Source organism: Scyliorhinus canicula, chromosome 16 (genome assembly GCF_902713615.1).
Source record: "Scyliorhinus canicula chromosome 16, sScyCan1.1, whole genome shotgun sequence".
Lineage (NCBI taxonomy): Eukaryota > Metazoa > Chordata > Chondrichthyes > Carcharhiniformes > Scyliorhinidae > Scyliorhinus > Scyliorhinus canicula.
In genome coordinates this window covers 32,438,485-32,453,534 of record NC_052161.1, presented here as the reverse complement: position 1 = coordinate 32,453,534, position 15,050 = coordinate 32,438,485, and the positions used below count along the sequence as shown (strand labels likewise).

At 44.6% G+C, this 15,050-nt stretch overlaps 1 protein-coding gene across 11 annotated transcripts in view; it reads right to left on the bottom strand.

The window, feature by feature from the left end:
• The window catches only part of plekha1b (pleckstrin homology domain containing, family A (phosphoinositide binding specific) member 1b), a 110,769-nt gene that overhangs the window by 64,449 nt on the left and 31,270 nt on the right, over positions 1-15,050 (bottom strand). For all 11 annotated transcript variants that reach the window (XM_038821398.1, XM_038821400.1, XM_038821396.1 and 8 more), the window contains exons 2-4: positions 12,749-12,909; positions 9,497-9,553; positions 7,666-7,711 (exon numbers count right to left, since the gene is read on the bottom strand). In XM_038821398.1, the coding sequence (XP_038677326.1) occupies positions 7,666-7,711; positions 9,497-9,553; positions 12,749-12,889 (244 nt within the window). In that variant the 5' untranslated portion in view covers positions 12,890-12,909. The remainder of the gene's footprint in view (positions 1-7,665; positions 7,712-9,496; positions 9,554-12,748; positions 12,910-15,050) is intronic.

Here is a 15,050-nt window from a genome sequence, read left to right as displayed (position 1 = left end):
GGGGGAACGGCGTAGTTTGCAGGCCAAGCTCGACTTGTTGACCACCAGAAAGGCGGAGGCACAGTGGAGGAAGGCGCAAGGCGCGGTATACGAGTATGGGGAGAAGGCGAGCAGGATGTTGGCGCATCAGCTCCGTAGGCCAGATGCGGCTAGGGAAATTGGTGGAGTGACGGATAAGGGTGGGAATGTGGTGCAGAAGGGGGCAGAGGTGAACGGGGTCTTTAGGGACTTTTACGAGGAACTGTACCGGTCGGAGCCACCGATTGGGGGGGGGGGGGGGGGGGGGGGGGGGGGGAGAGGGGGGGGGGAATGGAGAGCTTCATGAATAAGCTACGTTTCCCAAAGGTGCAAGAGGAGCTGGTGGAGGGGCTGGGGGCGCCGATAGAGTTGGAGGAGCTAGTCAGGGGGATTGGTCAAATGCAGTGAGGTCAGGCGCCGGGGCCGGATGGGTTCCCGGTGGAATTTAATAAAAAGTATGCGGATCTGGTGGACCCCCTGTTGGTGTGAGCCTTCAATGAGGCGTGGGAGGGGGGGGGGGGGGGCTTTGCCCCCGACGATGTCACGGGCGCTGATCTCTCTGATCCTGAAGCAGGATAAGGACCCCTTGCAGTGTGGATCATACAGGCCAATCTCGCTCCTCAATGTTGACGCTAAGTTGCTGACGAAGATCCTGGCCACCAGGATAGAGGACTGTGTGCCAGGGGTGATACACGAGGATCAGACAGGATTTGTCAAGGGACGGCAGCTCAACACGAATGTGCGGAGATTGTTAAATGTTAGTATGATGCCGGCGGTGGAGGGGGAGGCGGAGATAGTGGTGGCGCTGGATGCAGAGAAGGTGTTTGATAGAGTTCAGTGGGGGTACCTGTGGGAGGTGCTGGAGCGGTTCGGATTCGGGGAGGGGTTCATCAACTGGATGAGGTTGCTCTATGAGGCCCCGATGGCGAGTGTAGTTACCAATGGTAGGAGATCAGAGTACTTCAGGCTCTACCGTGGGACCAGGTAGGGGTGCCCCCTGTCCCCCTTGCTTTTTGCACTGGCGATAGAACCTCTGGCTTTGGCGCTGAGGGAGTCGGGGAGGTGGAGGGGCCTGGTGCGGGGTGGGGAAGAACATAGGGTATCGCTGTATGCAGACGACCTGCTGTTGTATGTGGCGCACCCAGAGGGGGGAATGCCGGAGGTGATGGAGCTGTTGGCTGAGTTTGGGAGCTTCTCGGGCTGTAAGTTAAATCTAGGTAAGAGTGAGGTATTTGTAGTACACCCAGGTGATCAGGAGGGAATTGAGAGGCTCCCATTTAAGAGGGCAGATACCTGGGGGTGCAGGTGGCCAGGAGTTGGGGGACTCTCCATAAGCTTAATTTTACCAGGCTTGTGGAGCAGATGGAGGAGGAATTCAAAAGGTGGGACATGGTGCCGCTATCGCTGGCGGGTAGAGTGCAGTCTGTCAAAATGACGGTTCTTCCGAGGTTCTTGTTCCTCTTTCAGTGTTTGCCCATCTTTATCCCTAGGGCCTTTTTAGGAGGGTGACTAGCAGCATCATGAGCTTTGTTTGGGCGCATGGGACCCCGAGGGTGAAGAGGGTCTTCTTGGAGCGGGGTAGAGATGGTGGGGGGCTGGCGTTACCCAATCTCTCGGGGTATTATTGGGCGGCCAATGTGTCGATGGTGCGCAAGTGGGTGGTGGAGGGGGAGGGGGCAGCATGGAAATGGATGGAGAGTGCGTCCTGTGGAGATACAAGCCTGGGGGCCCTGGTAACGGCGCCATGGCTGCTCCCTTCTACGAGATATACCGGTGGTGGCGGCTACCCTCAAGATTTGGGGGCAGTGGAGGCGACATGGGGGGGGGGGGGAGGGGGGGGGGGCGTGGGGGGCTCGATGGAGGCTCCTTTAAGGGGGAACCATCGGTTCGTCCCGGGGAACATTGATGGGGGGTTCCAGGGTTGGCACAGAGCGGGAATCAGACAGCTGTGGGACCGGTTCATTGATGGGAGGTTTGCGAGCCTGGGGGAGTTGGAGGAGAAATTTGGGCTCCCCCCAGGGAACATGTTCAGTTATCTGCAGGTAAAGGCGTTTGCTAGGCGGCAGGTGGAGGGATTCCCTTCGCTTCCCGCGAGTGGGGTGAGTGACAGGGTGCTTTCGGGGGTCTGGGTCGGGGAGGGGAAGATATCTGATATCTAAAAGATAATGCAGGAGGCGGAGGAGGCGTCAGTAGAGGAGCTGAAAGCTAAGTAGGAGGGGGAACTGGGGGAACAGATCGAAGATGGGACATGGACTGATGCCCTGGAGAGGGTTAACTCTTCCTCCTCATGTGCGCGGCTTAGCCTCATCCAATTCAAGGTGCTGCACCGGGCCCACATGTCCGGGTCTAGGATGAGTAAGTTCTTTGGGGCCGAAGACAGGTGTGTCAGGTGTTCGGGGAGTCCAGCGAACCATGCCCATATGTTCTGGGCATGCCCGGCACTGGAGGAGTTCTGGAAGGGGGTGGCGAGGACGGTGTCGAGGTTGGTAGGATCCAGGGTCAAGCCAGGCTGGGGACTTGCGATTTTTGGGGTTGGGGTGGAGCCGGGAGTGCAGGAGGCGAAAGAGGCCGGTGTGCTGGCCTTTGCGTCCCTAGTAGCCCGGCGGAGGATCTTGCTACAGTGGAAGGATGCGAGGCCCCCAAGCGTGGAGACCTGGATCAATGACATGGCGGGTTTTAAGCTAGAGAAGGTCAAATTCGCCCTGAGAGGATCGGTACAAGGGTTCTTTAGGCAGTGGCAACCTTTCCTCGACTTTCTGGCTCAACGATAGGGTACTGGGTCGTCAGCAGCAGCAACCCGGGGGGAGGGGGGGGGAGACGGGACGGGACGTTGACTATGTGTGCTTATTTATTTTTAAGTTCTCTTGTTGTTTACTGGGTTTGGGGGGGTGCTTTGGGGGGGGGGGGGGGGGGGGGGGGCGGTGTGATACATGCTTTGATACGGTCTTGGGGGTGTTACAGTTATTATGGTGTTTTATTGTTGCTTTTCATTGTTTGTTGTTATATTTTCTGTAAAAAATTCCAAAAAACATTTTTTTTTTTTTTTAAAAGGAAGAGTGCTAAATTGGGGAAAGGCCAAATATAACAAAATTCGTCAGGAGCTCGGGAATGTGGATTGGGAGCAGCTGTTTAAGAAATGTGGGAGTCTTTTAAGGAAAGGTTGATTAGAGTGCAGGACAGACATGTCCCTGTGAAAATGAGGGATAGAAATGGCAAGATTAGGGAACCATGGATGACGGGTGGAATTGTGAGACTAGCCAAGATGAAAAAGGAAGCATACATAAGATCTAGGCGGCTTAAAACTGATGAAGCTTTGGAGGAATATAGGGAAAGTAGGACAAATCTCAAACACGCAAGAGGGCTAAAAGGGGTCATGAAATATCTTTGGCTAAGAGGGTTAAGGAAAATCCCAAAGCCTTTTATTCGTATATAAGGAAAAAGAGGGTAACTAGAGAAAGGATTGGCCCACTCAAAGACAAAAGAGGGAATTTATGCATGGATTCAGAGGAAATGGGTAAGATTCTTAATGAGTACTTTGCATCGGTATTCACCAAGGAGAGGGACATGACAGATGTTGAGGCTAGGGATGGATGTTTAAATACTCTAGGTAAAGTCGGCATAAGTGAGGGGGAAGTTTTGGGTATTCTAAAAGGTGGACAAGTCCCCAGGTCCGGATAGGATCTATCCCAGGTTACTGAGGGAAGCGAGGGACAAAATAGCTGGGGCCTTAACAGATATCTTTGCAGCATCCTGGTGCACAGGTGAGGTCCCGGAGGACCGGAGAATTGCTAATATTGTCCCTTTGTTTAAGAAGGGTAGCAGGGATAATCCAGGGAATTATAGACCTCTGAGCTTGACATCAGTGGTAGGCAAACTGTTGGAGAAGATACGGAGGGATAGGATCTATTCACATTTGGAAGAAAATAGACTTATCAGTGATAGGCAGCATAGTTTTGTGCAGGGAAGGTCATGTCTTACAAACCTAATAGAATTCTTTGAGGAAGTGACAAAGTTAATTGATGAGGGAAGAGCTGTAGGTGTCATATACATGGACTTCAGTAAGGTGTTTGATAAAGTTTCCCATGGCAGGTTGATGGAAAAAGTGAAGTCGTATGGGGTTCAAGGTGTACTAACTAGATGGATAAAGAACTGGCTGGGCAACAGGAGACAGAGAGTAGTGGTGGAAGGGAGTGTCCCAAAATGGAGAAAGGTGACTAGTGGTGTTCCACAGGGATCCGTGCTCGGACCACTGTTGTTTGTGATATACATAAATGATCTGGATGAAGGTAAAGGTGGTCTGCTTAGCAAGTTTGCAGATGATACTAAGATTGGTGGAATTGCAGATAGCGAGGAGGACTGCCAGAGAATACAGCAAAATATAGATAGATTGGAGAGTTGGGCAGACAAATGGCAGATGGAGTTCAATCCAGGCAAATGCGAGGTGATGCATTTTGGAAGATCTAATTCAAGAGCAGACTATACGGTCAATGGAAGAGTCCTGGGGAAAGTTGATGTACAGAGAGATCTGGGAGTTCAGGTCCATTGTACCCTGAAGGTGGCAACGCAGGTTGATAAGAGTGGTCAAGAAGGCATACAGCATGCTTGCCTTCATCGGACGGGGTATTGAGTACAAGAGTCGGCACGTCATGTTACAGTTGGTTAGCCACATTTGGAATACTGCGTGCAGTTCTGGTCGCCACATTACCAGAAGTATGTGGATGCTTTAAGAGGAGATTCACCAGGATGGTGCCTGGTATGGAGGGTGTTAGCTATGAAGAAAGGTTGAGTAGATTAGGATTGTTTTCGTTGGATAGATGGAGGTTGAGGGGGGGACCTGATTGAGGTCTACAGAATTATGAGAGGTATGGATAGGGTGGATAACAACAAGCTTTTTCCAAGAGTGGGGGTGTCAATTACAAGGGGTCACGATTTCAAGGTGAGAGGGGGAAAGTTTAAGGGAGATGTGCATGGAAAGTTTTTTTATGCAGAGGGTGGTGGGTGCCTGGAACGCTTTGCCAGTGGAGGTGGTAGAGGCAGGCACGATAGCATCACTTAAGATGCACCTAGACAGATACATGAACGGGCGGGGAACAGAGGGAAGTAGATCCTTGGAAAATTGGCGACAGGTTTAGATAAAGGATCTGGATCGGCGCAGGCTGGGAGGGCCGAAGTGCCTGTTCCTGTGCTGTAATTTTCTTTGTTCTTTGTTATTCTTTCCCTGATTGCTACATGAACTGTGTACTTCCACAAAAACCTTAAATTTACAGCTTTGTACATTCACGTGGCATTATGTGGAGGGTCTCCAATTGATAATATTAGAGGTCACCAAAGACAATTTTTTTAAAGTCCAATTTAATAGTCAAATATGTGAATAATCATCATCTCCTGCTCCCTCCTCTCCCCATTCGTTTGATTACATAAGATTTATCAGGGAGTTACATGTGTAGCTTCATCTCACCTGTGGGCATTAGCTTCCTCCTATCATCATTGGAATGGAATGCCCGGACAAAAACTTACTGCATAAATATTTCTCCCCAAATGGTCTCAAACACACGGGATGAATTCTCCAGCTCCCCAGCCACGTGTTCCACGGGTCATGCTGTCGCCGGCAGTGGGATTCTCTGTTCTTGCCACTGGCAATGGGATTTCCCATTGTGGCTACCCCACGCCGCTAGGAAACCCACGGGCGGGAGTGCGCTGCCAGCAGAATGGAGAATCCCACCAGTGGAGAATTCGCCCCATGATGTACGATTAAAATAAGACTCAAAGCAAAAATGAACAAATAAATTGTCCTTGTGTTTCTGATTGTGTGCCAATTCCAGTGAACAGTTCCCTTCAAAATAAGGACTTAAACGCTTATTTTACAATGAATAATTTAGTTTCAGACTGAAGTTTCTACTGTCCTACCATGAACCATAATAACTTCCAGACAGGTTAAAAAGATTGCCTCTTTTCAAATGGACAAGAAGAAACACTCAATGCTGGAAGCATTTTTCTAAAGTATCAACAGGCGATGCCTAACAAATGTGAGCACAAATCAAAAGTGCAATGAAACACTGAATTAATTAACCAAACCAGTGAAATACAAATTGGAAAAACTTGGATCCGGTTATCCTCAGAATACATCTTTAATTGGCTTGAAATAAAGGAGAGATGCAAGTGCTAAAGGCAGTGCAGAGAAGAGTCATAAGGCTGATCCTTAATGGCTGGGAGTTAAGCTGTGATCAAAGTCTGCAAGATTAGGGCTTTTCTAAAAAAAAAGCCTCTGAAGTTGTATGATAGTTCAAAGAATGAGAAAAGATAATTCTAAAGTGGGTTTTTTGCATAACTACAAGGCAAGAGGCCAGGAGGACTTAGGTTTATACTAATATTAGTCATGGCTCAGTGAGAGTTCTGTTGCTTCTGTCAGATTTCAGAGTTCAAATTCTGCACTGTCGAGGAGTTCAAAATCCGGTCCGATGATTCTGTACAGTACAGATAGAGTACTGTGTGTCAGAGGATCAGTGTTTCAGATGAAACTTGAAATCCCTACACTGGGTATAAACTGGTCCATGCACTATGATCAAATAATAAAATGGGGATTTCTTCGAGTCCTAACCAGTAATTATCTTTCAGTCAACATCACTTTAAAAAAAACAAAATCTGGTCAGTCACATTGCTGTTTCTCGGATCTTGCAGAGTTCAAGCTGGCTGCATCTTTTCCTACATTACGACAATGACGTCACAATCAAAATACTTGATGGACAGCAAGGTAGCATAGTGGTTAGCACTATTGCTTCACAACTCTAGGTTCGATTCCCAGCTTGGATCACTGTCTGTGCAGAGTCTGCAATTTCTCCCAGTGTCTGTGTGGGTTTCCTCTGGGTGCTCCAGTTTCCTCCCACAAGTCCCAAAAGACGTGCTGTTAGGTGAATTGGGCATTCTGAATTCTCCCTGTGTACCTGAACAGGCGCCGGAATGTGGCGACTCTGGACTTTTCATAGTAACTTCATTGCAGTGTTAATGTAAGCCTACTTGTGACAATAATGGGCAGCACGGCAGCATAGTGGTGAGCACAATTGTTTCACAGCTCCAGAGCCCTAGGTTTGATTCCCGGCTTGGGTCACTGTCTGTGCAGAGTCTGCACGCTCTCCCCGTGTGTGCATGGGTTTCCTCCGGGTGCTCCGGTTTTCTCCCACAGTCCAAACATGTGCAGATTAGGTGGATTGGCCATGCTAAATTGCCCTTAGTGTCCAAAGTTGCCCTTAGTGTTGGATGGGGTTACTGGGTTATGGGGATAGGGTGGGGTTGTGGGCTTGGGTAGGGTGTTCTTTCCAAGAGCCAGTGCAGACTTGATGGGCTGAATGGCCTCCTTCTGTGCTGTAAAATCTATGATATTCTATGAATAACGATTATTATTGTTGGCTGCAAGGTGCTTGGGTTATGAAAATGAAAGTTTTATTTTACATTGTCTATGCTTAGGAAGTTCCTTGGGATGTCTTGATGCTGTAATAAGCTGTTCAAATTTGTACTTTTTTTTTTCCTTTCAATGCTTTAGGGGTGTTATACAGAACAGTAATACACATATCTAGAGCACAATGAAATCATTAGTGGCACCTATAAATAATCATTTAAACAGAATAGAAATCAGTTTTGGAAGATTCTTACCAAAACAGTACTCCGCTTTTGGTCGTTGCTTTGTTGCATCGCTGACCTAGCAAATCACAAGTATTAAGTCAACATACAAGAAAAATGTTACATGTTCTACTTTCCATAATGAGTTTTCAATAGGTATTGACAGATACTAATCAAATGCAGGGAAACAAATGAGGAAACAAAAAGTGTCCTCAGAATATGTATCTAGAGCAACATAAAACAATGACAAAATTAACTTGTTTAAACTCAGAAAACTACTTTACAATATCATGTACTTCTTTCCTGCTGCATTGGATTCAGATATGACTTACTGCAGTTGAGCATAAATCACTGATGGGTATGGATTATTAGAAATTACAAGGAAAATTTAGGACCATGAAAACTCAACTTAATTTCGGTAAAGTATATAGATATCTTTCTCCAACTTCCTTAGTTGCAAGCCTGTCTCTGCGTCAGGAAATTGCAGTTTCAAGGCCCACTGAGACTTTAGCATATGCTGACAATTTGGTGCAGAACCAAATGAGTACTACACTGGCAAAGGCACCAACTTTCAAACCCAGTCTCATCTGTTGCTTACGCAGCCATAAATTATCCAAACTTTGACGAGAAGAGGGGGCTTCTAGAGTCTTGGCCAAAGTTCCTGTTTCATCCAGAACAAAAACACATTCTGCTGTCATTCATGTGTTGTTTGTGGCACGTTTGAGTGTAATTTGGCTTCCACAGAGAACAAGGATCAAGTAAAGCAGAATGGAAATTCACTCAAAAACACTTGTTCAACAGGCAACATTGGCATTCACAGAATGGCAAGTCACAAAATGGCACGAAGTCCAACAAAAAAGGTCGAAAGGGAAACATCTAAATTGGAGCTCAAATAAGAATAGAAAAATGAGTCAATGCTATGTAAAATATATAAAAAGTTAACATTTATGGTGAATTAATGCATGCAATTAGTAGCTAAATAATGAACTGGACTAGTGACTTGCAGAACTAAACGTTTAGCATACAACCCTGCTTTCAATCATTGACTTGAATATATCATTTTGATATCCAATAGGAAGTTCTAAGTTTTCTTCTAATTTTAGTTAAAGTGCACATATTTTTTAAGGGATATGAGTAATACCATAAAACAGGAGCTGGATGCATATGTCAATATTTTGTAAGGTGAGGCATATTATTTTGTCCTTGTGCAGGATCTTGGTCAGGCCTCACTTCCAATCCTGTGCTTAGCTTGGTCTCCTGATATCTTGTGTGGCACTGTTTCGAAGAGTGCAAAGGATGGCCTCTCGACTAAATTACTAGTAGAAAGCATCTTAATTATCAAGATAGGCTGAGAGTTGGGATTCTGTATTTTAGAGAAGCACGTATTGAGAACTAACCTGGTTGAGGTTTATACTGCCATGAAGGGAATAAATACATGGTGTGCCAGCTGACAATCTGTTCTAATTGAATAGGGTGGGGAGGGACAGCAATTAGAAATTTAAGCTGCATAAGGTCAGATCTAGGTTAGATGTCAGGAGGTGGGTCTTTGCAGAGAGGCAGGTTAGACCGCTTTCATTGTTCCGAAATCCTGGTCAATACCGTCTTAAAAATAAATCTTCAGCAATTTCTTATTTTAAGGCTGGGTTGTATCTCAAAGTAGATTCAAAACCTGTGGGTTTGTACATAACCATAGAAGTATCTGTGCAGTGTTATACATTGCTGATGCAGAAGCACCTCATTAATATAAAAATCTTAAGTTACAGGTCAGGTTCCCTGATTTCTTAATTTTTTCTGCATTGCGAAATGCTACTATTTTTATTTTTCTATCTACGAGACAAACAAATCCACTAAAACTAGTAATTACCTTAGAAATGTATGTAAGTTTAAGAGCCCCAACGTGTGTTGCTCCTGACGGAAGATTCTAAAAATTAAACAAATAAAGATGCAACAGTAAAAATAACAGCAGTACTAGCCTTTTCAGATAATACATTTACTTGGTTTTAAAAAGAGATCTGTAACCAGCTAGTAAACCCTTTTCCAACAAGATTTGCTCCAATCAGCTGCTTATGTATAATCTACCAGTAATCAACTTACTCACGTGAATCAGCATTTTCTAATATGCAAGCTAGTATGAATTGAGACCATACCATTTTTAAATCACGATTCAACAAAGCAATAAAATGTTTTCATTACCATAACACCATAAGACATAGGAGCAGAATTAGAATTAGGCCACTCGGCCCATAGAGTTTGCTCCACCATTCAATCATGGCTGATATTTTTCTCATTCTCCTGTCTTCTCCCCTTAGCCCCTGATCCTCTTATTAATCAAGAATCTATCTATCTCTGTCTTAAGGACACTCAGTGATTTGGCCTCCACAGCTTTAGGTGGCAAAGAGTCCCCCAGATTCACCACTCTCTGGTTGAAGAAACAACTCCTCATCTCGGTTTTACAGAATTGTCCCTTTAGTCTGAGATTGTGTCCTCTGGTTCAAGTTTTTCCGACAAGTGGAAGCATCCTGTCCACGTCCACTCTATCCAGGCTTCGCAGTATCCTGTAAGTTTCAATAAGATCCCCTCATCCTTCTAAACTCCAATGAGTTCAGGCCCAGAGTCCACAACCGTTCCTCATACGACAAGATCTTCATTCCAGACATCATGCTTGTGAACCTCCTCTGGACCCTTTCCAAGGCCAGCACATCCTTCCTTAGATACAGGGCCCAAAACTGCTTGCAATACTCCAAATGGGGTCTGGCCATACAGTCTCGGAAGTACATCCCTGGTCTTGTATTCTAGCCCTCTCGACATGATGCTAACATTGCATTTGGCTTCCTAACTGCCGACTGAACCTGCACATTAACCTTAAGAGAATTGTGAACAAGGACTCCCAAGTCCCTTTGTGCTTCTGATTTCCCAAGCATTTCTTCCTTCCAAAGTGCATAACCTCACTTTTCCACGTTGTATTCCATCTGCCACTTCTTTGCCCACTCTCCTAGCCTGTCCAAGTCCTTCTTGCAGCCCCCTGCTTCCTCAATACTACCTGTCCTTCTACAGATCTTTGTATCATCTGCAAACATAGCAACATTGCCTTCAGTTCCTTCTTCCAGATCATTAATGCATATTGTGAAAAGATGTGGCCCCAGCAGAGGCCCCCCCCGAGGTACACCACTAGTCACCGGCTGCAATCCTGAAAAAGAACCTTTTAACCCCTCTCTCTGCCTTCTGCCAGTCAGTCAATCCTCTATCCATGATAGGATCGTACCCTTAACACCATGGACTCTTAACGTGGTTAACAGTCTTCTATGTGGCACCTTATCAAAGCCCTTCTGGAAATCTAAATAAATCACATCCAGTGGTTCTCCTTTGTCTAACTTCCTTGATACCTCCTCAAAGAAGTCTAACAAATCCCTCAGACATGACCTCCCCTTGACAAAGCCATGCTGACTCAGTCCTATTTTATCGTGCACTTTCAAAGTACTCCACATTCTCATCTTTATTAATGGACAAATGTTACAAATGGCCGAAGTCAGGCTAACCGGCACTATAATTTCCCGTCTACTGCCTCCCTCCCTTCTTAAAGAGCGGTGTTACATTAGCCACATTCCAGTCCTCTGGGACATTCCCTGCCTCCAGTGATTCCTGAAAGATCATCACCAATGCCTCCACAATCTCCTCAGCTATCTCTTTTAAACCCTGGGGTGTAGGTCCATCCAGTCCAGGTGAATTATCCACGTTCAGACCTTGCAGTTTCCCCAGTACCTTCTCCTTCATGATGGACATTGCACTCACCTGTGCCCACTAATTCTCCTGGAGCTCTGACATCCCACTGGTGTCTTCCACCGTGAAGACTGATGCAAAGTAACGATTCAGTTCCTCTGCCATTTCTTTGTTTCCTATTATTATTTCTCAAGCCACATTTTCCAGTGATCCATGTCTATTTTTGCCTCTCTCTTACCTTTTATATATTGAAAAAAAACTCTTCCTATCTTCTTTAATATTAGTAGCTAGATTGCACTCATACTTCATCTTCTCTCCCCCCTCCAAAGCTCACTTTTAAAGGCTTCCCACTAATCCTCGTCAATTTGTATGCTTTTCCCTTAGCCTTTATGCTGTCCTTGACATCCCTCGTCAGTCATGGATGCTTTGTCCTCCCCTTAGCATGTTTCCTCCTCTTTGGGATGAATTTCTGTTGTGCCTCCCAAATAACCCCCCAAAACCCCTGCCATTGCTGTTCCACTGTCTTCCCTGCTAGGCTCCCTTTCCAATCAACTCTGGCCTGCTCCTCCCTCTTATCTTCATAGTTACCCTTATTTAACTGTAATACCGTTACATCGGAATCCAGCTTCTCCCTCTCAAACTACAGAGTAAATTCGATCATATTGTGGTCACTGCTCCCCAAGGGTTCCTTCATCTTAAGTTCCTCGATCAGGGCTGCCTCATTACACATCACCAAATCCAGAATTGCCTGTTCCCTGGTAGGCTGGTACAAGCTGCTGCTGCAAAAAACATCTCTTTGGGGTTCCACAAATTCCTTTTCTTGGGATCCGCTACCAACCTGATTTTCCCAGTCCACCTGATATTGAAGTCCCCCATGATCATTGTAAGATTGCCTTTTTTCCATGCCATTTCTATCTCTTAGATATGAAACTAAGATAGGTTTATGCGAGAATTAATCCAGTACTAAACTCTTAGGGCTCAAAGTGACTGCCTTATGTGCAAATGCATACTTTCAACTGCTTCCTCGTTGGCTTTCAATTTTAAAGTGGCACCAAGCCTCATCAAAACATGAATTGAGTATGAGTATATGTGATCTTTGCCATTATTGAAAAACATACTTTGATATAATCTGTGTTGAATGACTGGGCTGAGTTTATGTAAATAGCTTTGTTTCTGGTACTGAACAATTGCTATCTTCAGGTTCACGAATCAGTAATGGGTTTTTAATGCATACTCTCACATCACTGATACAGAAACCAGAATAATTCCATACCTGCCATTTACATTACATTTTACTCCGAATTTTAATATCCAGTGCAATACTTCCAATGTTGAACTGCTAGAAGTTGCACAATATGGTAATAGTAGGACACAGTTGTTAACAATGCAAAACACTGACCTGTGGATTATCCATGTACCATAGCAAACTGTCTACCCGAGTGTCCAGAATAAAGTATCGACGCAGAAATTTCCCACTGTTTTCATTTTCTTCAATGTCTAGGAATCCACAAATGCGATTCTGTCGATCTACATAAGGCATTTCTGATGCTCCACATCACACTGGAAGAAAAATAAACTTGTCTCACCTAATGCCTTACAAACCGACATAATTTGTAGTGGAATTCAAAATGTATAGTACCACTTTGTTTTTCCCTTTAGTAAAATGTTATGACCTCAAATATAAATGACTCAGTTGTGGAGTGCAGTGTCGAATTTCCCAGAAGTTGGTGCAATACACTTCACACTGTGCAATGCATTTGTTAAAGTAATTGGAAAAAGATTGACATGGCATAAAACCATATTATTGACTCATGTAGTGTATTTGTTTAAGATTTATTCTCAACAAGGTCAATGAGTTCACAACCCCAGCAAAAAGTGCATGCTGGAAGATTTATTTGCCCCCAGTTGCCAACTTCTGAGGTGACATAGTATTTGCAGAACAGGAACATACTACCACAGGAACATGCACACAGCACCCCCATGTAATCTTTGCACTTCATTTTTCGGGAAATCTGAACCCTCAGTGTGGAGATCAGATAAACTAATGTTTCACACAATTAACGGATGGGCGGTTCAGAGGGAGACAGCCTGAAGATAACTCTCCATTACCTCTTCTCTTCTTTGCCCCTCCCTAAATGCTCACAGAACCATTCGGGCTTTACCCCTCCCTAAATGCTCACAGAACCATTCGGGCTTTGATTCAGCAATTCCTCATATCAAATAGCATAACTTTGGGAACTTAAATAGAGTGGTAAGTAAAACCATGGCACATTGGTGCTCCAACAGATGAACATTTATATTTTTCTATTTTACAAGCCTGAAGAAACAAACCATCATGGTTATGCGTTTATGCAAGGCAAAGGAAACTCTTGGTCCACAGTACTGATGTTACTACATTAGTATATAAATTCAGGCAAAATATTAAATTGAATTACACAATTCACAGTGTACAGATCATTTTAATGGCTTCAGACTATAACTTTTACAGTCATAAGCTTTACAAAACTGTAATTCAGCACTTAGAATCATAGAATTTACAGTGCAGAAGGAGGCCATTCAGTCCAACGAGTCTGCACCGGCCCTTGGAAAGAGCACCCTACTTAAGCCCCACACCTCCACCCTATCCCCGTAACCCAATAACCCCACCTAACCTTGTTTGGACACCAAGGGCAATTTAGAATAGCCAATCCACCTAACCTGCACATCTTTGGACTGTGGGAGGAAACCGGAGCACCCGGAGGAAACCCACGCTCACACGGGGAGAACGTGCAGACTCCACACTGACAGTGGCCCAAGCAGGGAATCGAACCTGGGACACTGGAGCTGTGAAGCAACTGTGCTAACCACTATGCTACCATGCTGCCCCAATCATCTAACATGTCAAATGTTACAAAATTAGGTTGAGTTATATGTAGGAGCAGATTGAAATATTTCAAGTAAATTATGAGAACTCAGTAGAATCCAAAAAATACTTGAATTGTGCCATCCTTCCACCAATCAATAGGGAAAACCTGATTAATTCTGATCATGGCTAGTGTTTTGAAGTAAACAAGGTTACAGTACAGGATCCCAGAGATTTCAAACATCAAAACTGGATTTTAATCTTGCTCACCAAGTAAAACTTTCTGGACCAAGTTTTGTTTCACACTGCTTAGTAACAAAGATTGCTTACTCTAAGTTACCACCGTACATTGTGAACAATTATGTTGAGATTCAAACTCAAAAACCCATCTCACTATATATATATATACAAGGCCAACCTGTAAACATTATATTCCAGTTACCATGTAGCAACTAAGAATAGGAATGATTTTGTTTTCGCATGCATTCAATGATATAAATACTAATTTCTCATCTGCAAATTCCTCTTCTGGTCAGTATTATTTAGCCTATTTTGCATTTTGATAGTGGGAGAGGAGAGGAGAGTAGGAAGCACTGTACTAGTACAAAAATGCATCCACATAATCAAAGTTATCAAATCTCATTCCTGGTTTTGCAGGTGATATAAATTGACACCAACTTAAGTTATACAGATGTAATGTATTACATATAAATGTACTTAAAACAATCATTTCCAAAGTGCAAGGTTTCTACTCGGATTGTACATGCAGTTCAGTCTCATTAAATTCAGACTAATCAGGCTATTGAAGGGAAAAGCTACTCTGGTTGCTGGATTCACAATTGTTTTGAGCAAAGCTGCA